Raw genomic sequence first — 16,676 nt, 5'->3', positions numbered from 1 at the left:
GAGAAGCAGCCCAGGCAGTTGCCGGGGTTAAGGTGCGGACTCTGAGGCAAGACTGCGTGGTTTCCCACCCCAGAGCGGGAAACGTGTCCGCGCTCTGCAGAGAGCGGACGCCTCAGTGCCCGGCAGAAGGAGCGGGGAGCCCCGGCCCCGCCCCACAGACGGAGCGGGAACCCCGGACCCAATCATAAGGCAGAGCGGGAACCCGGGCCCCGCCCCACAGGCAGAGCGGGAACCCTGGACCCAACCGTAAGGCGGGAACCTGGGCCCCGCCCCGCAGACAGAGCGGGAACCCGGGCCCCGCCCCGCAGACAGAGCGGGAACCCGAGCTGTGCCCCGCCCCTGCATCCTCCCGGACAGGCTCCAGCTGGGCCCCCGAATGTGGTGTGTGGGGACCTGCACTTCGGGAGCCTGAGGGACGTGAAGCCTTCTCTGAGGGGTGCGGACTGAGGTCAGAAGAGAGAGGCTCCCTAGGCTCCGCTCGGCTTCAAGGTGAGGACCCTGAGGCCGGAGGGAGAGACCCCCGCACCGCAGAGGCTCGGGCGCAGCTTTGCCCAGCCGGTGCCGTGGGCCCCGGAGGCCGCGGGCGCAGGTGGTCAGCTGCGGCGTCGCCGGACTCGGACTTGGGAGGTCTGAGGGCCCGGAGGCTGGTCTGAGGGCCCCACCCCAGTCAGGGGAGGGGGAGCCCCAGGCTCAGGGGCCGGGCGTGAGGTGCGGCCAGCAGGGAGGAGAAGCCCCCCTCCGCTCGCGCTCGCGCTTGCTGTCAGCCCTGAGAAATCCAGGCAGACTTCCTGGGTAGGGTGTGGCCCGCTGCAAGCAAGGGGAGGCTCGTTAGTGAGCGTGGACCCAGGCCAGGAGGGCAGCGAGGCCCAGTCTGCCAGGCGTCAAGCTGAGGACTGAGGGGAGCCCCCCCCCCCCCCCGCCCTGCTCTCAGCTGTGGGCGGCCGGGCGTCTCCTGAGTCCTGCCTCGCGGGTCTGAGGGGCCGGGCTCCTCCGCGGGGCTGGACCCGGGCCAGGAGCGGATGCAGAGGGAGGAGAGTGCCCCCCTTGGCCCACAGGGAAGGGGCCCGCGAGGCCCCGGAGGGTTCTCGGATGTGATGTGTCCTGACCCTGGGGTCTGCGGGCTGGAGGCGCCGTCGGTTGGGGCGCATGGGGACGGACTCCGGTGGGCAGAGGGGGAGCCCCTGGCCCTGCCCGGCGGGCATCGGGGTGAGGACTCGGAGGAAGGCCCCCACCCGCCCCTCGCTGTCAGCCCCGGGGCGCCCCGGCCGGCCTGGATGGGTTCACCCCCTGCACCGTCATGGGGGTCTGAGGGGCCGAGGCCTGGTCAGCCGGGGCGGGACTCGGGTCAGAAGAAGGAGTGTCCCCGCTTTGACGGGTGTTAAGGTGGGGACCCTCATGGCAGGCTGAGGGGGCCTCACGGTCCAGCCAGCGGGGCCCACAGACGCCCAGCCCTGTGTCAGCCCTGAGACAACCTGAGAAGGGCTGTGGAGCACAGGCGCCCCTCTTTAGCTCCCTGACTTCTTTTTCTGGCATCTCAGGGAGATGGTGGCCTTGGCTGACGGAGCATCCTCATGTCAAAAAAAGGGAGGAGATGCAGGCCCTGTCAGGAATTAATAGGAATACATTGAGAATGGGTGAGGGGACCTTCTACAGACAGAGGAGCCCCACAAAACCCCCTACTCTGCCCCTACTGTCAACCACGGGAGGACTCAGGGAGTGGTGGTCAGACGTGATGCTCCCTCACCCCTCCAGGAAGCGGTGGGGCTTGTCTCATGGAAGTGAGGCCTTTGTCTGAGGGAGCAATATGAGTACCTTGAGGGAGGGCAGAAGATATCCTCTGCCACAGAATGGATGGGATTCAGCCCCTGCTGTCAGCCCTGCGAGATCCTGGGAAGGGGTGGCAAATTGTGACCTCTCTTTTATTTTATCCGGAGGTTCTCACATGTGAGAACCAAGGATGGTTACTAGATGTGGGCTTCCACTCACTTTTTTCGAGGCGGGGAGTCTCAGGGAGGTGAGGACCTTGGTCTGATGGATGTCCAGCAGAGAGAGAGCGCCACATGCTGCCAAGTGTCAAGATAAGGACCCTGAGGGAGGATTTAGAGGACCTCTCACCCTGCAGAGAGTGGTCTCACAGAAACTTGCCCCTCCTGTCCGCCCTGGGAGGTCACATAGCCGGGTTGCCAATGTGCTGTTTACTGACTTGCATTCTGGGAGTCTCAGGGAGGTGAGCCTTTTTCTGAGGTGTGGACTTCAGGTTAAAGAGAAGTCTCTGGGAAGATTGAGATGACCTTCCTTCCTAGGTAGATTTGGCCTCTACCTACCCTTAAAATACCCGTCTTAGAGGGGGCTCCAACCCATCTGTGCCCTTCTTGTCAGCCCCAGGAGACCACAGGCAAGATTGACCAGATATGGCATTTCCTTACTTTTGTGTGTGGGAGGGTCTCAGAGAGGTGAGGGCACTGGTCTGAGGGGGAGCCAAATCAGTTCAGAAGGGGGAGGAGTCCCAGGCCCTGGCAAGAGTCTGGTAAGGGCCATTGGTGAGGCCTGAAGGCCCCCCTCCCTGAAGAGAAGGATGCCACAGAATCTCAGCCCTGGGAGGATCTGAGTAGGTGACCAGAGGAGAGGACTCTCACTTTTGCCACAGGCTCTACCAGAAGTCAAGGGGTTGGAGCCTCTCAGGGAGTTGAGGTCTGGGTTGGAGCAGGAAACTTCAGGTCAGCAAAGGGTAGGACAGGCCCTGTAAGGAATACAGATAAATACCTTGAGGGAGGATTGAGTAAATTCCCTATGCCAGAACAGACCCCAGGCAAGGGTGGCTGGATTTGATATCTTTTTACTTTGTCTGGAGTGTCCCAGGGAGGTAAAGGCTTTGGTCTGAGCTGATGACATCAGCAAAGGGGGAAGTCCCAGAATCTGTGAGGGGTCAAGGTAAGGTAAGGGCCTTGAAGGAGGACTAAGGTTACTCTTCAACCCAGACAGAAGGAGTCTCACAGAAATTCCATCCTGTCTCCACTGTCCACCCTGGGAGAATCTGGGCAGGAATGCCCAGATGTGGTGTATTCTCACTTCCTGCGAGAGGTGAGTGGAGGTGTCCCTGGCGGATAAAGCCTTGGTCTAAGGAGGATGGTCTCAGGTCTCCAGATAAGGTGGGCCGAGGCCCTGCCAGGAGTAAAGAATACATTGAGGGAAGTCAGAGGGAACCACCCCATCCCAGAACAGAAGGGGTCTAGCCCCTGATGTCAGCCATGGAAGACCCTAGGCAGGGGTGGCTGAATGTGATCTCTTCACTTTTGTCTTGAGGAACCCAGGAAGGTGAAGGCCTTGGTCTAAGTGAGAAGACAGGTCAACTGAGGGAGCCACATCAGGTCAGAAGAGGGAAGAGTCCCAAGCTCCACCAGAGTCAAGGTAAGGACCCCTGGTGAGAACTAAAGGTACTTCCAACCCTAGAAAGAAAAGACTCCACAGAGCCTGGCCATCTCCTGTCCTCAGCCTTGGAAGGACCAGGCAAAGTTGGCTGTATATAGTATGCCCTCACTTTCTGCAAGGGTGAGGGAGGTGTCTGAGAGAGGTGAGGTCATGGTCTGAGGGAGTGATGTCCAGTCAGCAGAGGGTGGCCTCGGCCCTGTCAGGAGTAAAGATGGATGCCGTGAGGGAGGATTGAGGATAGCCCCACCACAGAACACGTGGGCTCAGATCGTTCTGTTAGCACTGGAAGGACCTAGCAGGGCTGGCAAGATGTGGTGCCTCATTTTTGTCCATGGTTCTCAGGGAGGTGAGGGCCTTGTTCTGAGCAGTCTGAGGGGAAGCAGAGAGAAGAGTCCTAGACTATGCCAAAGTTTCAAGTAAGGACCTTGAGTGAGGACTGAGGGCACACCCAGCCCTGCCCTTCCCTGATGTCAGCTCTCGGAGGCCCTGGGCACAGCGGCCAAGTATGGTGTACCCTCACTTCCTTCATGGTGGTCTCAGGGAGGTGAGGGCCTGTTCTGAAGAGGCCAGACTCAGGGCAGCAGAGGGAGGAGTCTCAGAACCTACCAGGCATTAATGTGAGGAATGAGGGTAACCCTCAGCTAGGAGAGAGTGGGAACCCACAGACTTCATTCAGCCCTTGCTGTCACTCCCAGAGGCCCTGGGCAGGAAGCACCTTCACTTCCTTCCCATCTGTCTCAGGAATGTGAGATCTGGCCTTAGGCTAGCAGAGGCAGGGGAGGAGGGGGCACAGGCCTTGTTAGAGGAAAGGTGAGAGCCCTAGCATGGAGGGAATCATCCACTCCACAACAGTGGGGACCTCACAGAACCCGGCCCTGCTCACCTACCAGGGTCTCCGGGATCCGCGAGGTGAGGGCCTTGGTCTGAGGCATGTGTCCTCAGGTCAGTAGAGCAGAGGAAGCCCAGGCAGTGCTAGGGGTCAAGGTGAGGTGCACACCCTGAATGTCTACCGAGGACCCCACCCACCCCAGAACAGAGAATCCACAGTGACTGATCCTGCCCGCCCACAGTTAGCCCTGGAAGCCTTGGGCTGTGCTGGTTGGCCGCGCCCCAGGGAGCTTTCTCACATCCTCCTACAGGTTCCTAGGGGACAAACTGTCCCGGGAGACAGGAGCCCCGTGAGGCCCTAGAGCATCCCCCAAAGAGGAGACCTGTAAGGCAGCCTTTGTCAGAGATGCCAAGGGTGCATTTCTCTGCTGAGGCTGCTGACCCTCTCCCTTTGTCCCCCAGGCCCGTGGGATCCCATCTCCCACCATCCTGCTCACATTTCTACCTCATGCCTCCGAAAAGAGTCATCATGTTTCACTCTTCAAAGCGTCCACGCCTTACTTTTGAGCCAGGCTTTCAGATCCTAAGTGAGATACGGGTCCCCACAGCTGAAGAGGAGGAGGAGGAAGAGACTGCCTCCATTTCCTCTTGTTCTTTCACCTTCTCCTACCCCTCTACCTCCCCCATTTCCTCTCCTATGATCCCGGGCACCCCAGAGAAGGAGCTGGAGCCGCAGCAGGAGGAAGAACAGAAACAGCAGGAGCAGCAGGACCAGCAGGACCAGCAGGAGGAGGAGGAACAGGAGCAGCAAGAGGAGCAGATGGAGCAGGAGCAGCAGGAGGAGCAGGAGCTTGCTGCTGTGACACTGGGTCCTCCCCGGTGTCCTCAGAGCTCCTCCTCCTCATCATGGAGCACATCAGATGGAAGCTCCAGCAGCCAAGAAGAAGATGACACACACTCTCTCCAGGCCCCAGCAGACACCAAGTCCTTGCCCAGAAACCTGCTAAATGAGAAGGTGGCTGATCTGGTGAATTTCATGATCCTCAAGTATCGACTGAAGGAGCCCATCACAAAGGCAGAAATGCTAAAGGTTGTCATCAAAAGGTACAAGAAACAATTCCCTGTGATCTTCAAGAAAGCTTGTAAGTGCCTAGAGGTGATCTCTGGCATTGATGTGAAGGAAGTAGACCCCCAAATCCACTCATATGTCCTTGTTAACTCACTAGACCTCACCCATGTTGAGACACTTAGTGATAACCAGAGCATGCCTAAAAATGGTCTGCTGATAATCATCCTGGGTCTGATCTTCATAGAGGGCAACTGCACCCCTGAGGAAAATATCTGGGATTTCCTGAGTATGATAGGAGTGTATGCTGGGAGGGAGCACTTCATTTATGGGGAGCCCAGGAAGCTCCTCACCAGAGATTGGGTGCAGCAGAATTATCTGGTGTACCAGAAGGTGCCTAATAGTGATCCTCCACGGTACGAATTCCTGTGGGGTCCAAGGGCCCATGCTGAAACTAGCAAGATGAAAGTTCTGGAATTTTTGGCAAAGATAAAAGGGACTGACCCCATTACCTTCTCATGCTGGTGTGAGGAGGCTTTAAGAGATGAGAGAGAGTCAGGGCCAGAATAAGCCCAGTGTGTAGTACTACTGCTGTGTTCACTGCGCAGCATCACTCAGCAGCTGCTCCTGCTCCAACTGAAGAATGAACCCGAATATTCACCCTGCGTTTGGAGAGGGCAGTCAGAGTTCTAAGTAGAGGAAAGCCAGGGTCAAGTCTGAGGAGAATATACTGTGTAACAACTTTGTGTCCCTGTTCCTGTATGCATTGCTTGAAAGTTTATCTTCTTTTTTCTTTTTGGTATTTTTCAAATACTCTTTCTTTTAATAAGTTTACTAGCTTTAGAATCTGTTTTTGAATGACATTGGTCACACATTTATTGCTGTTTATCAGTTTTGAGAACAGGAGTTTTGATATTTTACAAATCAACTTGGGGAACTTTCCATCTTATTTTGTAATCTGGAACAAGATAACATGACATTGGAATATGCATTTCCTTGGAAGTGTGAAAGAACTCAGCAGACAATAGAGAAAAATGTAAAACTATAAAAGGTTCATTTTTGAATTCCCATTACCACTTTAGTCTATTCTGTAAAATTAAAATATATATACCTGGATTTGCTTGGCTTATTCAAGAAAGTAGAAGTAATCTTAATAAATGTTAATAAATGAAAGACTGCTCACTGACTCATTTACTCATCACACATTAATTGGATATTTTCTCTTTGGTAAGCACTGTGTTAATAGTGGAAATTCTAGGATAAGCAGAACACACACCTTCTAGAAGTTAGGAGCAGCAGTCATATCAGGAAGATGGTGAGCTACCCTCCATTACCTAAAGAACAAGTGAAAAAAAGGAGTGAGGAGGTGAGACTCCAGACGATAGCCGTCGAATAGAAATGTCCTGTGTCAAGGGAGTTTGGGGCTTTGGGAAACTGCATTCCTTTTATGGGAGTTAATTATAAGTTAAGCTGTGGGTGGTGGCAGGGGCCAGATTCTCAGACCGTGTATTTTAGGGATGAGAGAAAAGCCTGGAATGGAAAATTGCTTAGTAGTTTACCTTTGGATCATGGACAAAACCAGAGGGAGATCTCCACCTGGGGCAGATATGGAAGGTGCCCTGAACTCTTGTCCCAGTGCAGTTAACACAGTGAATGAAGGTTTTCTATACATATCATCTGCAGTGATTTCTTGAGAATTGGGTGATACTCTCTTGAGGTGGTACCCAGAAGCCACTAGGCTAGCACCCCTCTCCCTGGGCTGAGAGAGCCAGAGCCCACCCTGTTAAAATCACATTAAAGGTAGGTTATCTTGAGTGTAGTTAGGCCAAATCTAAGCAAAGTCTAGGATTTGGTGGCAGTGAAATGAATGAAAATAGTATTTTGGGTGAATGAGCAGCTGGGAGGGAAGGAAGGAGTTAGTCTTTAAATTCTAGGAGCTTTGAGTTATATCAGCTGGAGAAGAGTAACCCATAACCCAAATTAATATATCCTTAAGAGGAAAAATTTAATGAGTTTCGTGAAGCTGCATTTTTGCCTGATTTGATATGCTACTTCCTATTGAGCTGCTTGTTATTTGAGATGCCCCGGATAAAAACAAAATCTCAGAGGAGAGGGGAATACATTGTGGGGACAAAATAATATTAGAAATAACTGCCAGTCATTAAGTTATAATAAATGCCAGGCACTGTGTCAAATGCTTTTCTTTATGTACATTCCAGCAGTTCTACAAGATGGCTATCAAACCCATTTTACAGAGGATGCATCTAAGGCTTATAGTGCTTGGTAATTTCCCCAAGATTATACTGCTGGTAAGTGACAGGACTGAGACTAGACCATGGTCTGAATTCATCTAGGGCCCAGGCTGCTTCCACTCCTAGCCTGAGGCAGGTCTTCTGTCTTTCATTCTATTTCTCTTTTCAGTGCTTTATAATATCTCTTAGGTGACAAAAAGAAGGACCATGTGACAAGGTACTAAAAGCAGGCCCAGAGAAGGAAGAGGAAATGAGAGTAGAACATAATTTGGGGATTGTCTGAGCTTTATTTATCTAGGGTTCTCCCGCTTAGAGCCCTACGATACCTTAATAGCTAACTCTGCCCAGGTACTGGCATTTGTCTTCAGTGTTAGCAATATCCTGAATTGCAGCACCTTCCCCCTCTCTTCCCCAGTGTGCCCTCCTGTCCAACCCTGGAAGCTGGCCTACTGGCCTGCTCCTCACTATCTCATCCTCTGAAGGCTGTGCCTTGCTCCCAGTGGACAACCCAGAACCACTTGCCTTCCCCTGACATAGAACATTCCCACTCCCTGTAAAAGCCCCCTGGCTGTTGCATCTGTCACTCTGGAATCCTGATAGTAACAGCCCCTTTGATTTAAAGGTTCAATTTGGAAAGTTCAATTTGGACAGTGTTGTTTAGACTGATCAGTAGTGAGTTGAATGGTGACCCCCCAAAAGATATATTTAAGTCTTCATTTCCAGTATCTCTATGTGACCTTATTTGGAAATTGTCTTTGCAGATGTAATTATGTTAGGAATCTTTAAATGAGATTATCTTGGATTTAGGCTGGGCCCTAAATATGGCGAATGATGTACATATAAGAAAAAGGAGAGGGAGATTTGACATACATAGAATCACAAAGAAAGGGATATGAAGAATGGAGGCAGAGATTGGAGTGATGTATTTATGAGGCAAGAAATGCCAAAGACTGCTGAAGATCATCAGATGGTAAGAGAAAACCATGGGATGGCATTCTCCTTCAAGGTCTCTAGCCAGGCCTAGGAAGCTAATACATTGTATTTCACAAACTCTCAAAGTGTTTTCCAAATAGGCTTGTTAGTAGAGTCTGATTTGGCACATAATCTACTGGCTATTGGGATATAGCTCTGCAGTTAGATACATTATTTTTAAAACCACCCTAGTATTTGCAGTAAGATTTTAATGGGATGTCTTTTTTGAAATTGGCCACTGAACACATATACAGATGAATGTGCTTACCCATGTGGTTAAAAACCAAAGCCTTTATAATAAATGGTAGATAAGGAAAGACCATGGAAATCTGTGTAATCAGACATCTGAGGCTAAATTCTTAAGAAAAACTTTGTAATCTTTCTAGGAGGTGAAAATGGTTCCTTAGCAGCTAGCTGTGATTAAAAGAAAAACCAATAATTGTTATGGACTGCATGTTTGTGTCCCCCCTCCAAATTCATAACCCATAATGGGGTAGGATTAGGAAGTGGAGCCATTGGAAGGTAATTCGTTTTAATTTGGTTTTGATGAGATTAGTGTCTTTATAAAGACGAGAAATAAGCTAGAGATCTCCCTTGGCCACATGACAATAAAGATGATGGTTGTCTGCAAGCTAGGAAGAAGGTCCTCCCCAGACACCAAATCTGCCAGTACCCTGGCCTTGTACTTTACAAACCCCAGAAGAGAAATAAATTTCTGTTGTTTAAACCGCTCAATCTATAGTATCTTGTTATGGCAGTTTGAGCTGACTAAAACAACCATCCTTTCACTGCCCCTTGTCTGTGTACTTGCCCCAGAGGAAAATCCAGGTTTGCAGTGTGCCAAAAGGCACCTGTACAGGAGTTCAGGAATGTTCAGTCATGTAGAAGGTAGCAGAAGCTCATAAATTAAGATTTTGAGCATATATCACAAGGAAGGAGAAAATTCTCAGTCTGCTGAGATTATAAAAATTATTGCGAAGAGCAGGGCAAACAGTGCTATTGAGTGAAGAAGGGTGAGATTTCACTGCTAAGATTTATAGAATCCTTTGACAACTAGATATGGTTCTATATTTGAAAGCACCTGTCACATAGTAGGTTTCTGAAAATCCAGTGAATTTCAAGGTACATTTGGTCTTCTCAGAAAATCCTTTCAAGAAATGAAGAGAGTTGTCATAAATTATAGCACTGCTTTTTAATGAACACCTACTAAGTGACAGCGTGTGGGAGAGACTGTGTGATGGCTTATGGGAGAGACTAAAGTGCTCATCCACTTCTTGTCTTCCTCACCTTCCTGGGTGGCCCATCTGTAGTTCAGCAGGAGCTAGTATGCCATTTCCATGCTGCTTCTGCCACTCAGCAGCGAACGTGGAGACCCCATGTTGGGATAGCGGCGCTGTAAGATGGAAGCATCCTGGATCCTTGAGTCACCTGAAAGCAGAAAGTCCCTGGCAACCCAAATCAGAATTTATGTGAACAACTGAAATTTTGCTGTGTTAAGCCACTCATATTTCAGGTTTTGTCTATTACATCAGCTAGCAGTTACTTTAACAGGTTAACATACAGCTCCTATTTCTGGTTTTAGGCTTACTTAAGTATTGTACTTAAAAAGGAAGTAGTCCATATATTCTTGTAAAAATTTCTAAAAATAAAAATCAATCACAATTTTCCCCTTTACAAAGTTTTTCCAAAATTCAGACCCTTTCTCAGAGGTAATCACAATTAACAATCTGGTGTGTACTATTTTAAAAGTTGTTCTAGGCATTCCCATAAATATATGTGTTAAAATATATACTGTTTTTCTTTTAACATACTTGGTAATTAGATATATATTAACTTTCCACTTACCTTTGCCACTTCATAAAGTGAATGCAAAATCTTTTCATGACAGCACCTACTCCCTAGAATTCTAAAGTATCTATGTGCCGTAATTAATTAAACACTTGCCTTCCTGATGGTCGTGTAAGTTTTTTCCCATTGGTTGCTATGATTAATAGAACTGAAATCTACAACTCTGAACATGAATTTTTGGGAAAATGTATATGTTTTCTAACAAGAATGACATAGCATAGAAGTTGGGTTAGTATGTAAAGAGCATGAATATTTAAAATTTTTATAAATACTGCAAAATTGTATTCCAATATATTTTCCAACAATTCACTGTATGTAAATATCCTACACTCTCATGAACATATTAGTTTACCAATATTTTAAATTTTGGTCAAAATTACAAGTGAAAAAATATTGTGTCAATGTTATTTTAATTTGTGTCTCTCATTTTCTCATTAGGTTAAGCAGAAAATTAACTTAATCTTTCACCCATATAAAGCTGGATTAATGCAGTGATGTCCTGACTAAAGGGATTCCTCTGGGCTTGATTTAAAATTCTGAAATGTCAGCAGGCCATTTCCTCTTTGAGAAGCAAGGATTCAGCCAGAATGACCAGGAGCCAGGGAAGGAAACCAGACGAGACACTCTCGGTCAGTGAGGGTCATGGAGAGCATCTGGGAAGAGCAATTGCCAGAATCCACGTGAGAAACCACGTACAAAACCAGGTCCAGAGAGTCCCAGGTAGGCTGGCGGTCAGGAGGCGAGCTGGCGGGGAATCTGGGTGGGTGGATCTGGACGCCGCACATGGATGGGCTTGGGAAATCTCGGAATCCTCATGACCAGCTGGAAGTCTCAGTGTGGTCCGAGTGGGTAGGTCAGCTGGAGGAGTGGACCGCATGCCAGCCACCACCCTCCGCCGTAGAGTCGCCCCACGTCCGGAAGAGCACAGCTGCTCCCTGTACGGCTTGGGTGAGCTACATTTCTTGACGCCGCTAGTGGTCCAGGGCACCCTTGCCAGTGTCCCAGGGCTGGGAGCTGTCGTGATGCTTGCTGGAGGCGGAGATGTTGCCCCTGTGGACAGTGGACCCCTCCCTAGAAGCTGGGGCTATGTGAGGGAGTGGGGTTGGTGACTGACGTCTGATAGTGAGACAGGCTGGGGGGCACTGATGAAGAGTGGAAGGGAGCATGCGGCCACAAGGAGGGGCAATCAGAGGGGCTACGCCCTGGGACAATTCACCTCAAGGACTCTGTAGCTAAAGGGCCGGGTGCGGACACGCGTTGAAAAATGATCCAGGTGTTGTCCCTGGCTCAGACTGCCTCCCACGGATTCTGAGCTGTTGCGACACTAGAGGGCAGGTGTCCTGTGGCTATGACTGCTGGTCTTCGTTGCCACCAGGTACTGTATGGGGTAGAGGATGGCCCACAGTGCAGACACTTTGCAGGGTTGATGGAAACCTGGGGAGATCGTACCCTTCCATGTAAACTGACTGGGGCTGAGGGGATGTGTGGGGTCCATGCCAGAAGCATCATGTACTATCCTGTTGAGAGCATCTCCCCTCTAAGGTAGTGTTTGATTGTAGGGAGGAGGCATCCAAAATGACACTCTCAGTGAGGGTTTCTCATGGAGTTTCTGAAGTTACCTGAGCAGCTGTAGCACTTGGGGTTTCTTGCATGCAGGCAGAAGGCCCAGGCAGGGAACAGGCTGTACATTTTGAATGATTGAATGTGACTCTCTAGTGGTTTTTTTTTTTAATTGAAGAATAGTTGGTTTACAACGTTGTGTTATAGAGTTTTGATTGATTGATTCACTACTTAATTTATCAAGTCAACAAATATTTATTGAACACAGAATGAGTTAAAAATAAGTAAACGAAGAAAAAGAATGACAAGGCACGTAATTCCACTGTGGGTGGAGAGAGGCGAGGAGGAGACAGATTTTAGGGAAATTCTGTGAAATGGTTGTAGAGTGACTGATTCTGAGTTCTGAAATTTGGTGATTAGGTAGAAGCTGTTTCTCCCACCTGAGACTGAGGATAAAGGAAGAAGAGTTGGTGGCGACTTGCATTAGGGGTCGAGGTGACGAAGGATGTGCCGAATGTTGTCAGCCTGGGCCACGTAGATGGCGAGGCTGAGTGTGCCATCCAGGTGAAGCCGTCCCGTGGGCAGCAGGAAACATGGGTTGGATTATCAGAAGGGGGTTTTGGGCTGGAGAATCAGGCCTCATCAGTAGAGGCCATTTGTTGAATAGGCAGCAGTCTACATGCTATAGGATGTCATTCCCTCTCCTGCAAACACAGTTAGCAGCTAAAATCATACAATTTAAATAAATGCAGGGAAGACTCTAAAAGAAAAGAGGACTCACCCAGTTTAAGGAAACACAGGAAAACTTTCTCTGGTGGATTTCTGGGGGAGTTCTTTTTCTTAATATGAGTATCTGTATATGCATATATAAACATTATATATACTATGTATATAACACATACCTATATCACACACACACACACACGTCTGTTTATTTGTGTTTCATATTACATACACAGTGACTCTGCTCTGCCCAATGCACTGAATCCCAATTTTTCTGCCTGGCTTTCCAGCACCTCCACCAACTCAGGAGCCTTCAGCCTCTGCATCCCCAGTGTACCTTACCATCCCATTTCTCCTTCCCGAAGCCCTCAGTGCCCCACCCCTGATCTAGACACACCAGCACACTGTCCTACCCACACATTTAGTCCAGATTCTCAGCATGGGACTGGCTGCCTTCCCTGCAACCCACCCGCCCCCTTAAGATTTTGTTGGGATTTTTCACAGGCTCTTCCTTCCCGTCTATCCCAACCCTTGTCTCTGCTTTCCTTCCTAGCTTTGCTTTGAACTCTTCTGAGAAGAGGTCCCTACTAGTGCCTTTACTTGGTAGCTTCTCAGCACCAAATAACAAGGAGGACCTTCTCTGACTTTTCACTTGTGTTTCCTTCTTTTGAAATTATTCTCTGTTCATGTTTCAGCCCCCTCAACAAGAGCAGGGAACTTCACTTATTTTGCTGTCATCTCTTGCCTTTGCTTAACCAACATGGCCCACAATCCCCTTGACTGATATTCAGGTAGCCTAATCTCAACCAAATCAATCAAGAATGTATAGCTTAATACCCCTTAAGAATATAAGGTGAAGTGATTCCTGTAAGAGGTTTTTATTCAAGGAACAGAGAAGGCTAATTTGTCTGGGGTTTATAGCATTTCCTCTAGTTACATTGTGTTCGCACTTGAAATGATGAGTGTTTTTTAAATGCCTAGAATGTGTGGGCTCTCCTGGTCACTGTGCCAGGCAGGGCCTTATGTACAAAGAAGAAAATGGCCAGCCCTGTCCATTGGAGCTTAGAATAGTCAGACACACAAAATCCAACAGTATACTTCCATTTCTCCCTTCTCAGCCTTTAGTCTCTAGCTGTCATATAGTTCACGAACGTTTTAAACCCTTTCATACATTGCTAGTCATTTTACTTTAAACTATCGATTATCTCTTAAAGACAATTACAAAATAGGGAAAATAACTTATATTTACCCAGGTAGTTGCAGTAATATTATACCAGGTAGTTGTAATTTCTATGTAGTTGTCCTTCATTCCTTTTGCAGATCCAGATTTCTATCTGGTATAACTTTCTGTCTGGCTTGGAGGACTTTCTTTAATATTTCTCATAGGGCACACCTGTTGGTGATGAATTACTTCAGGTTTTGTAGTTCTGAAAAAGTCTTTATTTTACCTTTGTTTTTGAAATATATCTTAACTGGGTGTAGAAATCTAGGTAGATTTTTTTTTTCTTTCAGTATTTTAAAGATATTTTCTCTGGTTCTCTTTTTTTTTTTTGTGGTAAAATTCACATAACATAAAATTGACCATTTAAAAAATGTAAAACGTACAGTTCAGTGGCAATCATCACTACTATGTAGATTCAGAACTTCTTCATGACCTCAAGCAGAAACCCTCATACTCATTAAGCAGTCAACCCCCATTCTCTCCTTCCCCCTACCCCTGGTAGCCACTAATCTGCTTTCTGTCTCCACGGATTTTCCTATTCTCATATTTCATATAAGTGGAATCATACAATATTTGACCTTTTGTGTTTGGGGCATCACTGTTTTCACAAAGAACTACTGTTATCCTTATCAGAGTTTTTCCTTTGTAAGTAAGGTATTTATTCCCACCTCAGACTACTTTTAGGATTTTCTCTTTAGCACTAGTTTTAAGCAACATTATTATTATGTGCTTTGGCATAGTTATTTTTTTAACTTTTCTCTCTTTGTTAATCTTTACTGAGGTATAATTGACAAATAAAATTGTAAGATATTAATGTGTACATCATGATGATTTGATATGTGTTTACATTATGAAAGTATTCACTCTCCCAATTTTGTTTTGGAGATTCTTTTAGCTGCTTGGATCTGTGAGATTATAGTTTTAATCAAATTTAATAATTTTTCATTCATTTCTTCAAGTATTTTCATCTATTCCCCTTTTCCTTTTTTGGAATCTCCAAACATATGTCTATTAGGCCACTTGAAGTTATCTCAGAGCTCAACAGTGCTCTTGTTCATTCATTTTTTTTCCCTCTGTGATTTGTTTCTATTTCTATATACTCAAGTTCACGAATCATTTCGTCTGTCTTTAATCCAAACCAGTGTGTTTTTTTCAACTCAAACATTTTAGTTTTCATCTCTCAAATTTCATTTGGGGTCTTTTTTATAACTTCCATGTCTGTATTTATCATGTTTAAACTTTCCTCTTATTTCCTAAAAATATGGAATACAGCTATAATAACTGTTTTAGTGTCTTTACCTATGAATTCTATCCATTGCATTATTTCTAGGCCATTTTCAACCAATTTAATTTTCTCCTCATTATGAATCTGACTTTCTTGCCTCTTTGCATGCCTGGTAATTTTGACTGAATGTTAGAAAATGTGAGTTTTAGCTTACTGAGTGCTGGGTATTTTTGTATTTCTATAAATAATTAGCCTTGAGCTTTGTTATGAGACACAGTTAAGTCACTTGGAAATCGTATGATCCGTTGGGTTGTATTAACTTCCTAGGGCTGCCATAACAAAGCACCACAAACCAGTGACCTAAAAAACACAGAAATATATTATTTCACAGTTCTGGAGGCTAGAAGTCTGAAATCAAGGTGTCAGTGGGATGGGTTCCTTCTGAGGGCTCTGAGGAAGAATCTGTTTCATGCCTCTCTCCTAACTTCTGGTGATGGCCGGCACTCCTTGGCTTGTAGGTACATCACTCCATTTCCTGCATCTTCTCATGGTATTCTCCTTTTGTGTCTCTGTCTTCTCCTCTTAAATAGACATCAGTCATACTGGACCAGTGCCTATCCCACTTCAGTATGACCTCATCGACTCAATTAGTACATCTGCAAAAACTTTTTCCAAATAAGGTCATATGTACAGATACCAGAGGTTAGTATTTGAACATATTTCTTTTGAGAACCCAGTTCAACCCACAACACAGGTCTTGTTTTTAAACTTTGTTAGGAAAAATCAGAGCACTGTTTAGTCTATGGCTAATATTGCCTCTTTCCTAAGGCAGTATTCTAATCAGTGCTCCATGAGTTATTAATCTTTCCCCTCAGATGGGAGCAGAAACAATTCCCAGCCCTGTGTGAGCTCTGGAGTTTTCTCTCTATGCAGCTCTCTCCTCTCCTCTCTGGTATTCTGTCCTACAAATTCTGTCCCCCCCCGCCCCGGTTTCCCTGGACACCCAGCTCCATCTCGTCAACTCTAGATGACTGCCAGGCCCCCCGTCTCTGCACTGTGACCTGTGATCTGTCTCCAGGCAGTCAGCTTCACCTATTGTCAGGCTCATCTCATTTGTTTCCAGCTCTGAGATCACTGTTCTTTGTTGCCTGATGTCCAATAAATTGAAAATCATTGTTTCATCTATTTTGTCATTTTTTAAAAGTTGTTTCAGATAGGAGTATAAATTTGGTCCATGTTATTTGATCTTGGGCAGAACCTATAATACAAATTTAAAACCTAAAATATCCTATCAATTCAAACATACTCAAATTAAAACCAAGATTGAAAGACTGTCTGATAACATATATGTGTTCACATGGACATACAAACACCTGGGAGAACGTACAGCAAATAGCAACAATGTTTTCCTCTTGCTAGTGGAATTATGAGATTGTTATTTCCTTATTCATGGCTTCAATATTTTCCAACAGTTCTAAACCCATAAAAATCACCTCATAATTATAAAATATAAATATTTTAAAATGTGATTTCAACTACCAAAAATAAACA

At 46.8% G+C, this 16,676-nt stretch overlaps 1 protein-coding gene across 1 annotated transcript; it reads left to right on the top strand.

The window, feature by feature from the left end:
- Window positions 1-4,933: 4,933 nt before the first annotated feature.
- LOC105105224 (melanoma-associated antigen 10-like) lies at window positions 4,934-5,893 on the top strand. The gene has a single exon (XM_031446535.2). It carries the CDS (start codon window positions 4,955-4,957, stop codon window positions 5,891-5,893), a length of 939 nt encoding a protein of 312 aa, XP_031302395.2. The 5' UTR covers window positions 4,934-4,954.
- The last annotated feature ends 10,783 nt before the right edge of the window (window positions 5,894-16,676 follow it).

This window comes from Camelus dromedarius, chromosome X (assembly GCF_036321535.1).
Source record: "Camelus dromedarius isolate mCamDro1 chromosome X, mCamDro1.pat, whole genome shotgun sequence".
NCBI classification, from domain to species: domain Eukaryota; kingdom Metazoa; phylum Chordata; class Mammalia; order Artiodactyla; family Camelidae; genus Camelus; species Camelus dromedarius.
The sequence above is the reverse complement of the archived record's forward strand: the minus strand, read 5'-3'. Positions and strand labels throughout refer to the sequence as shown.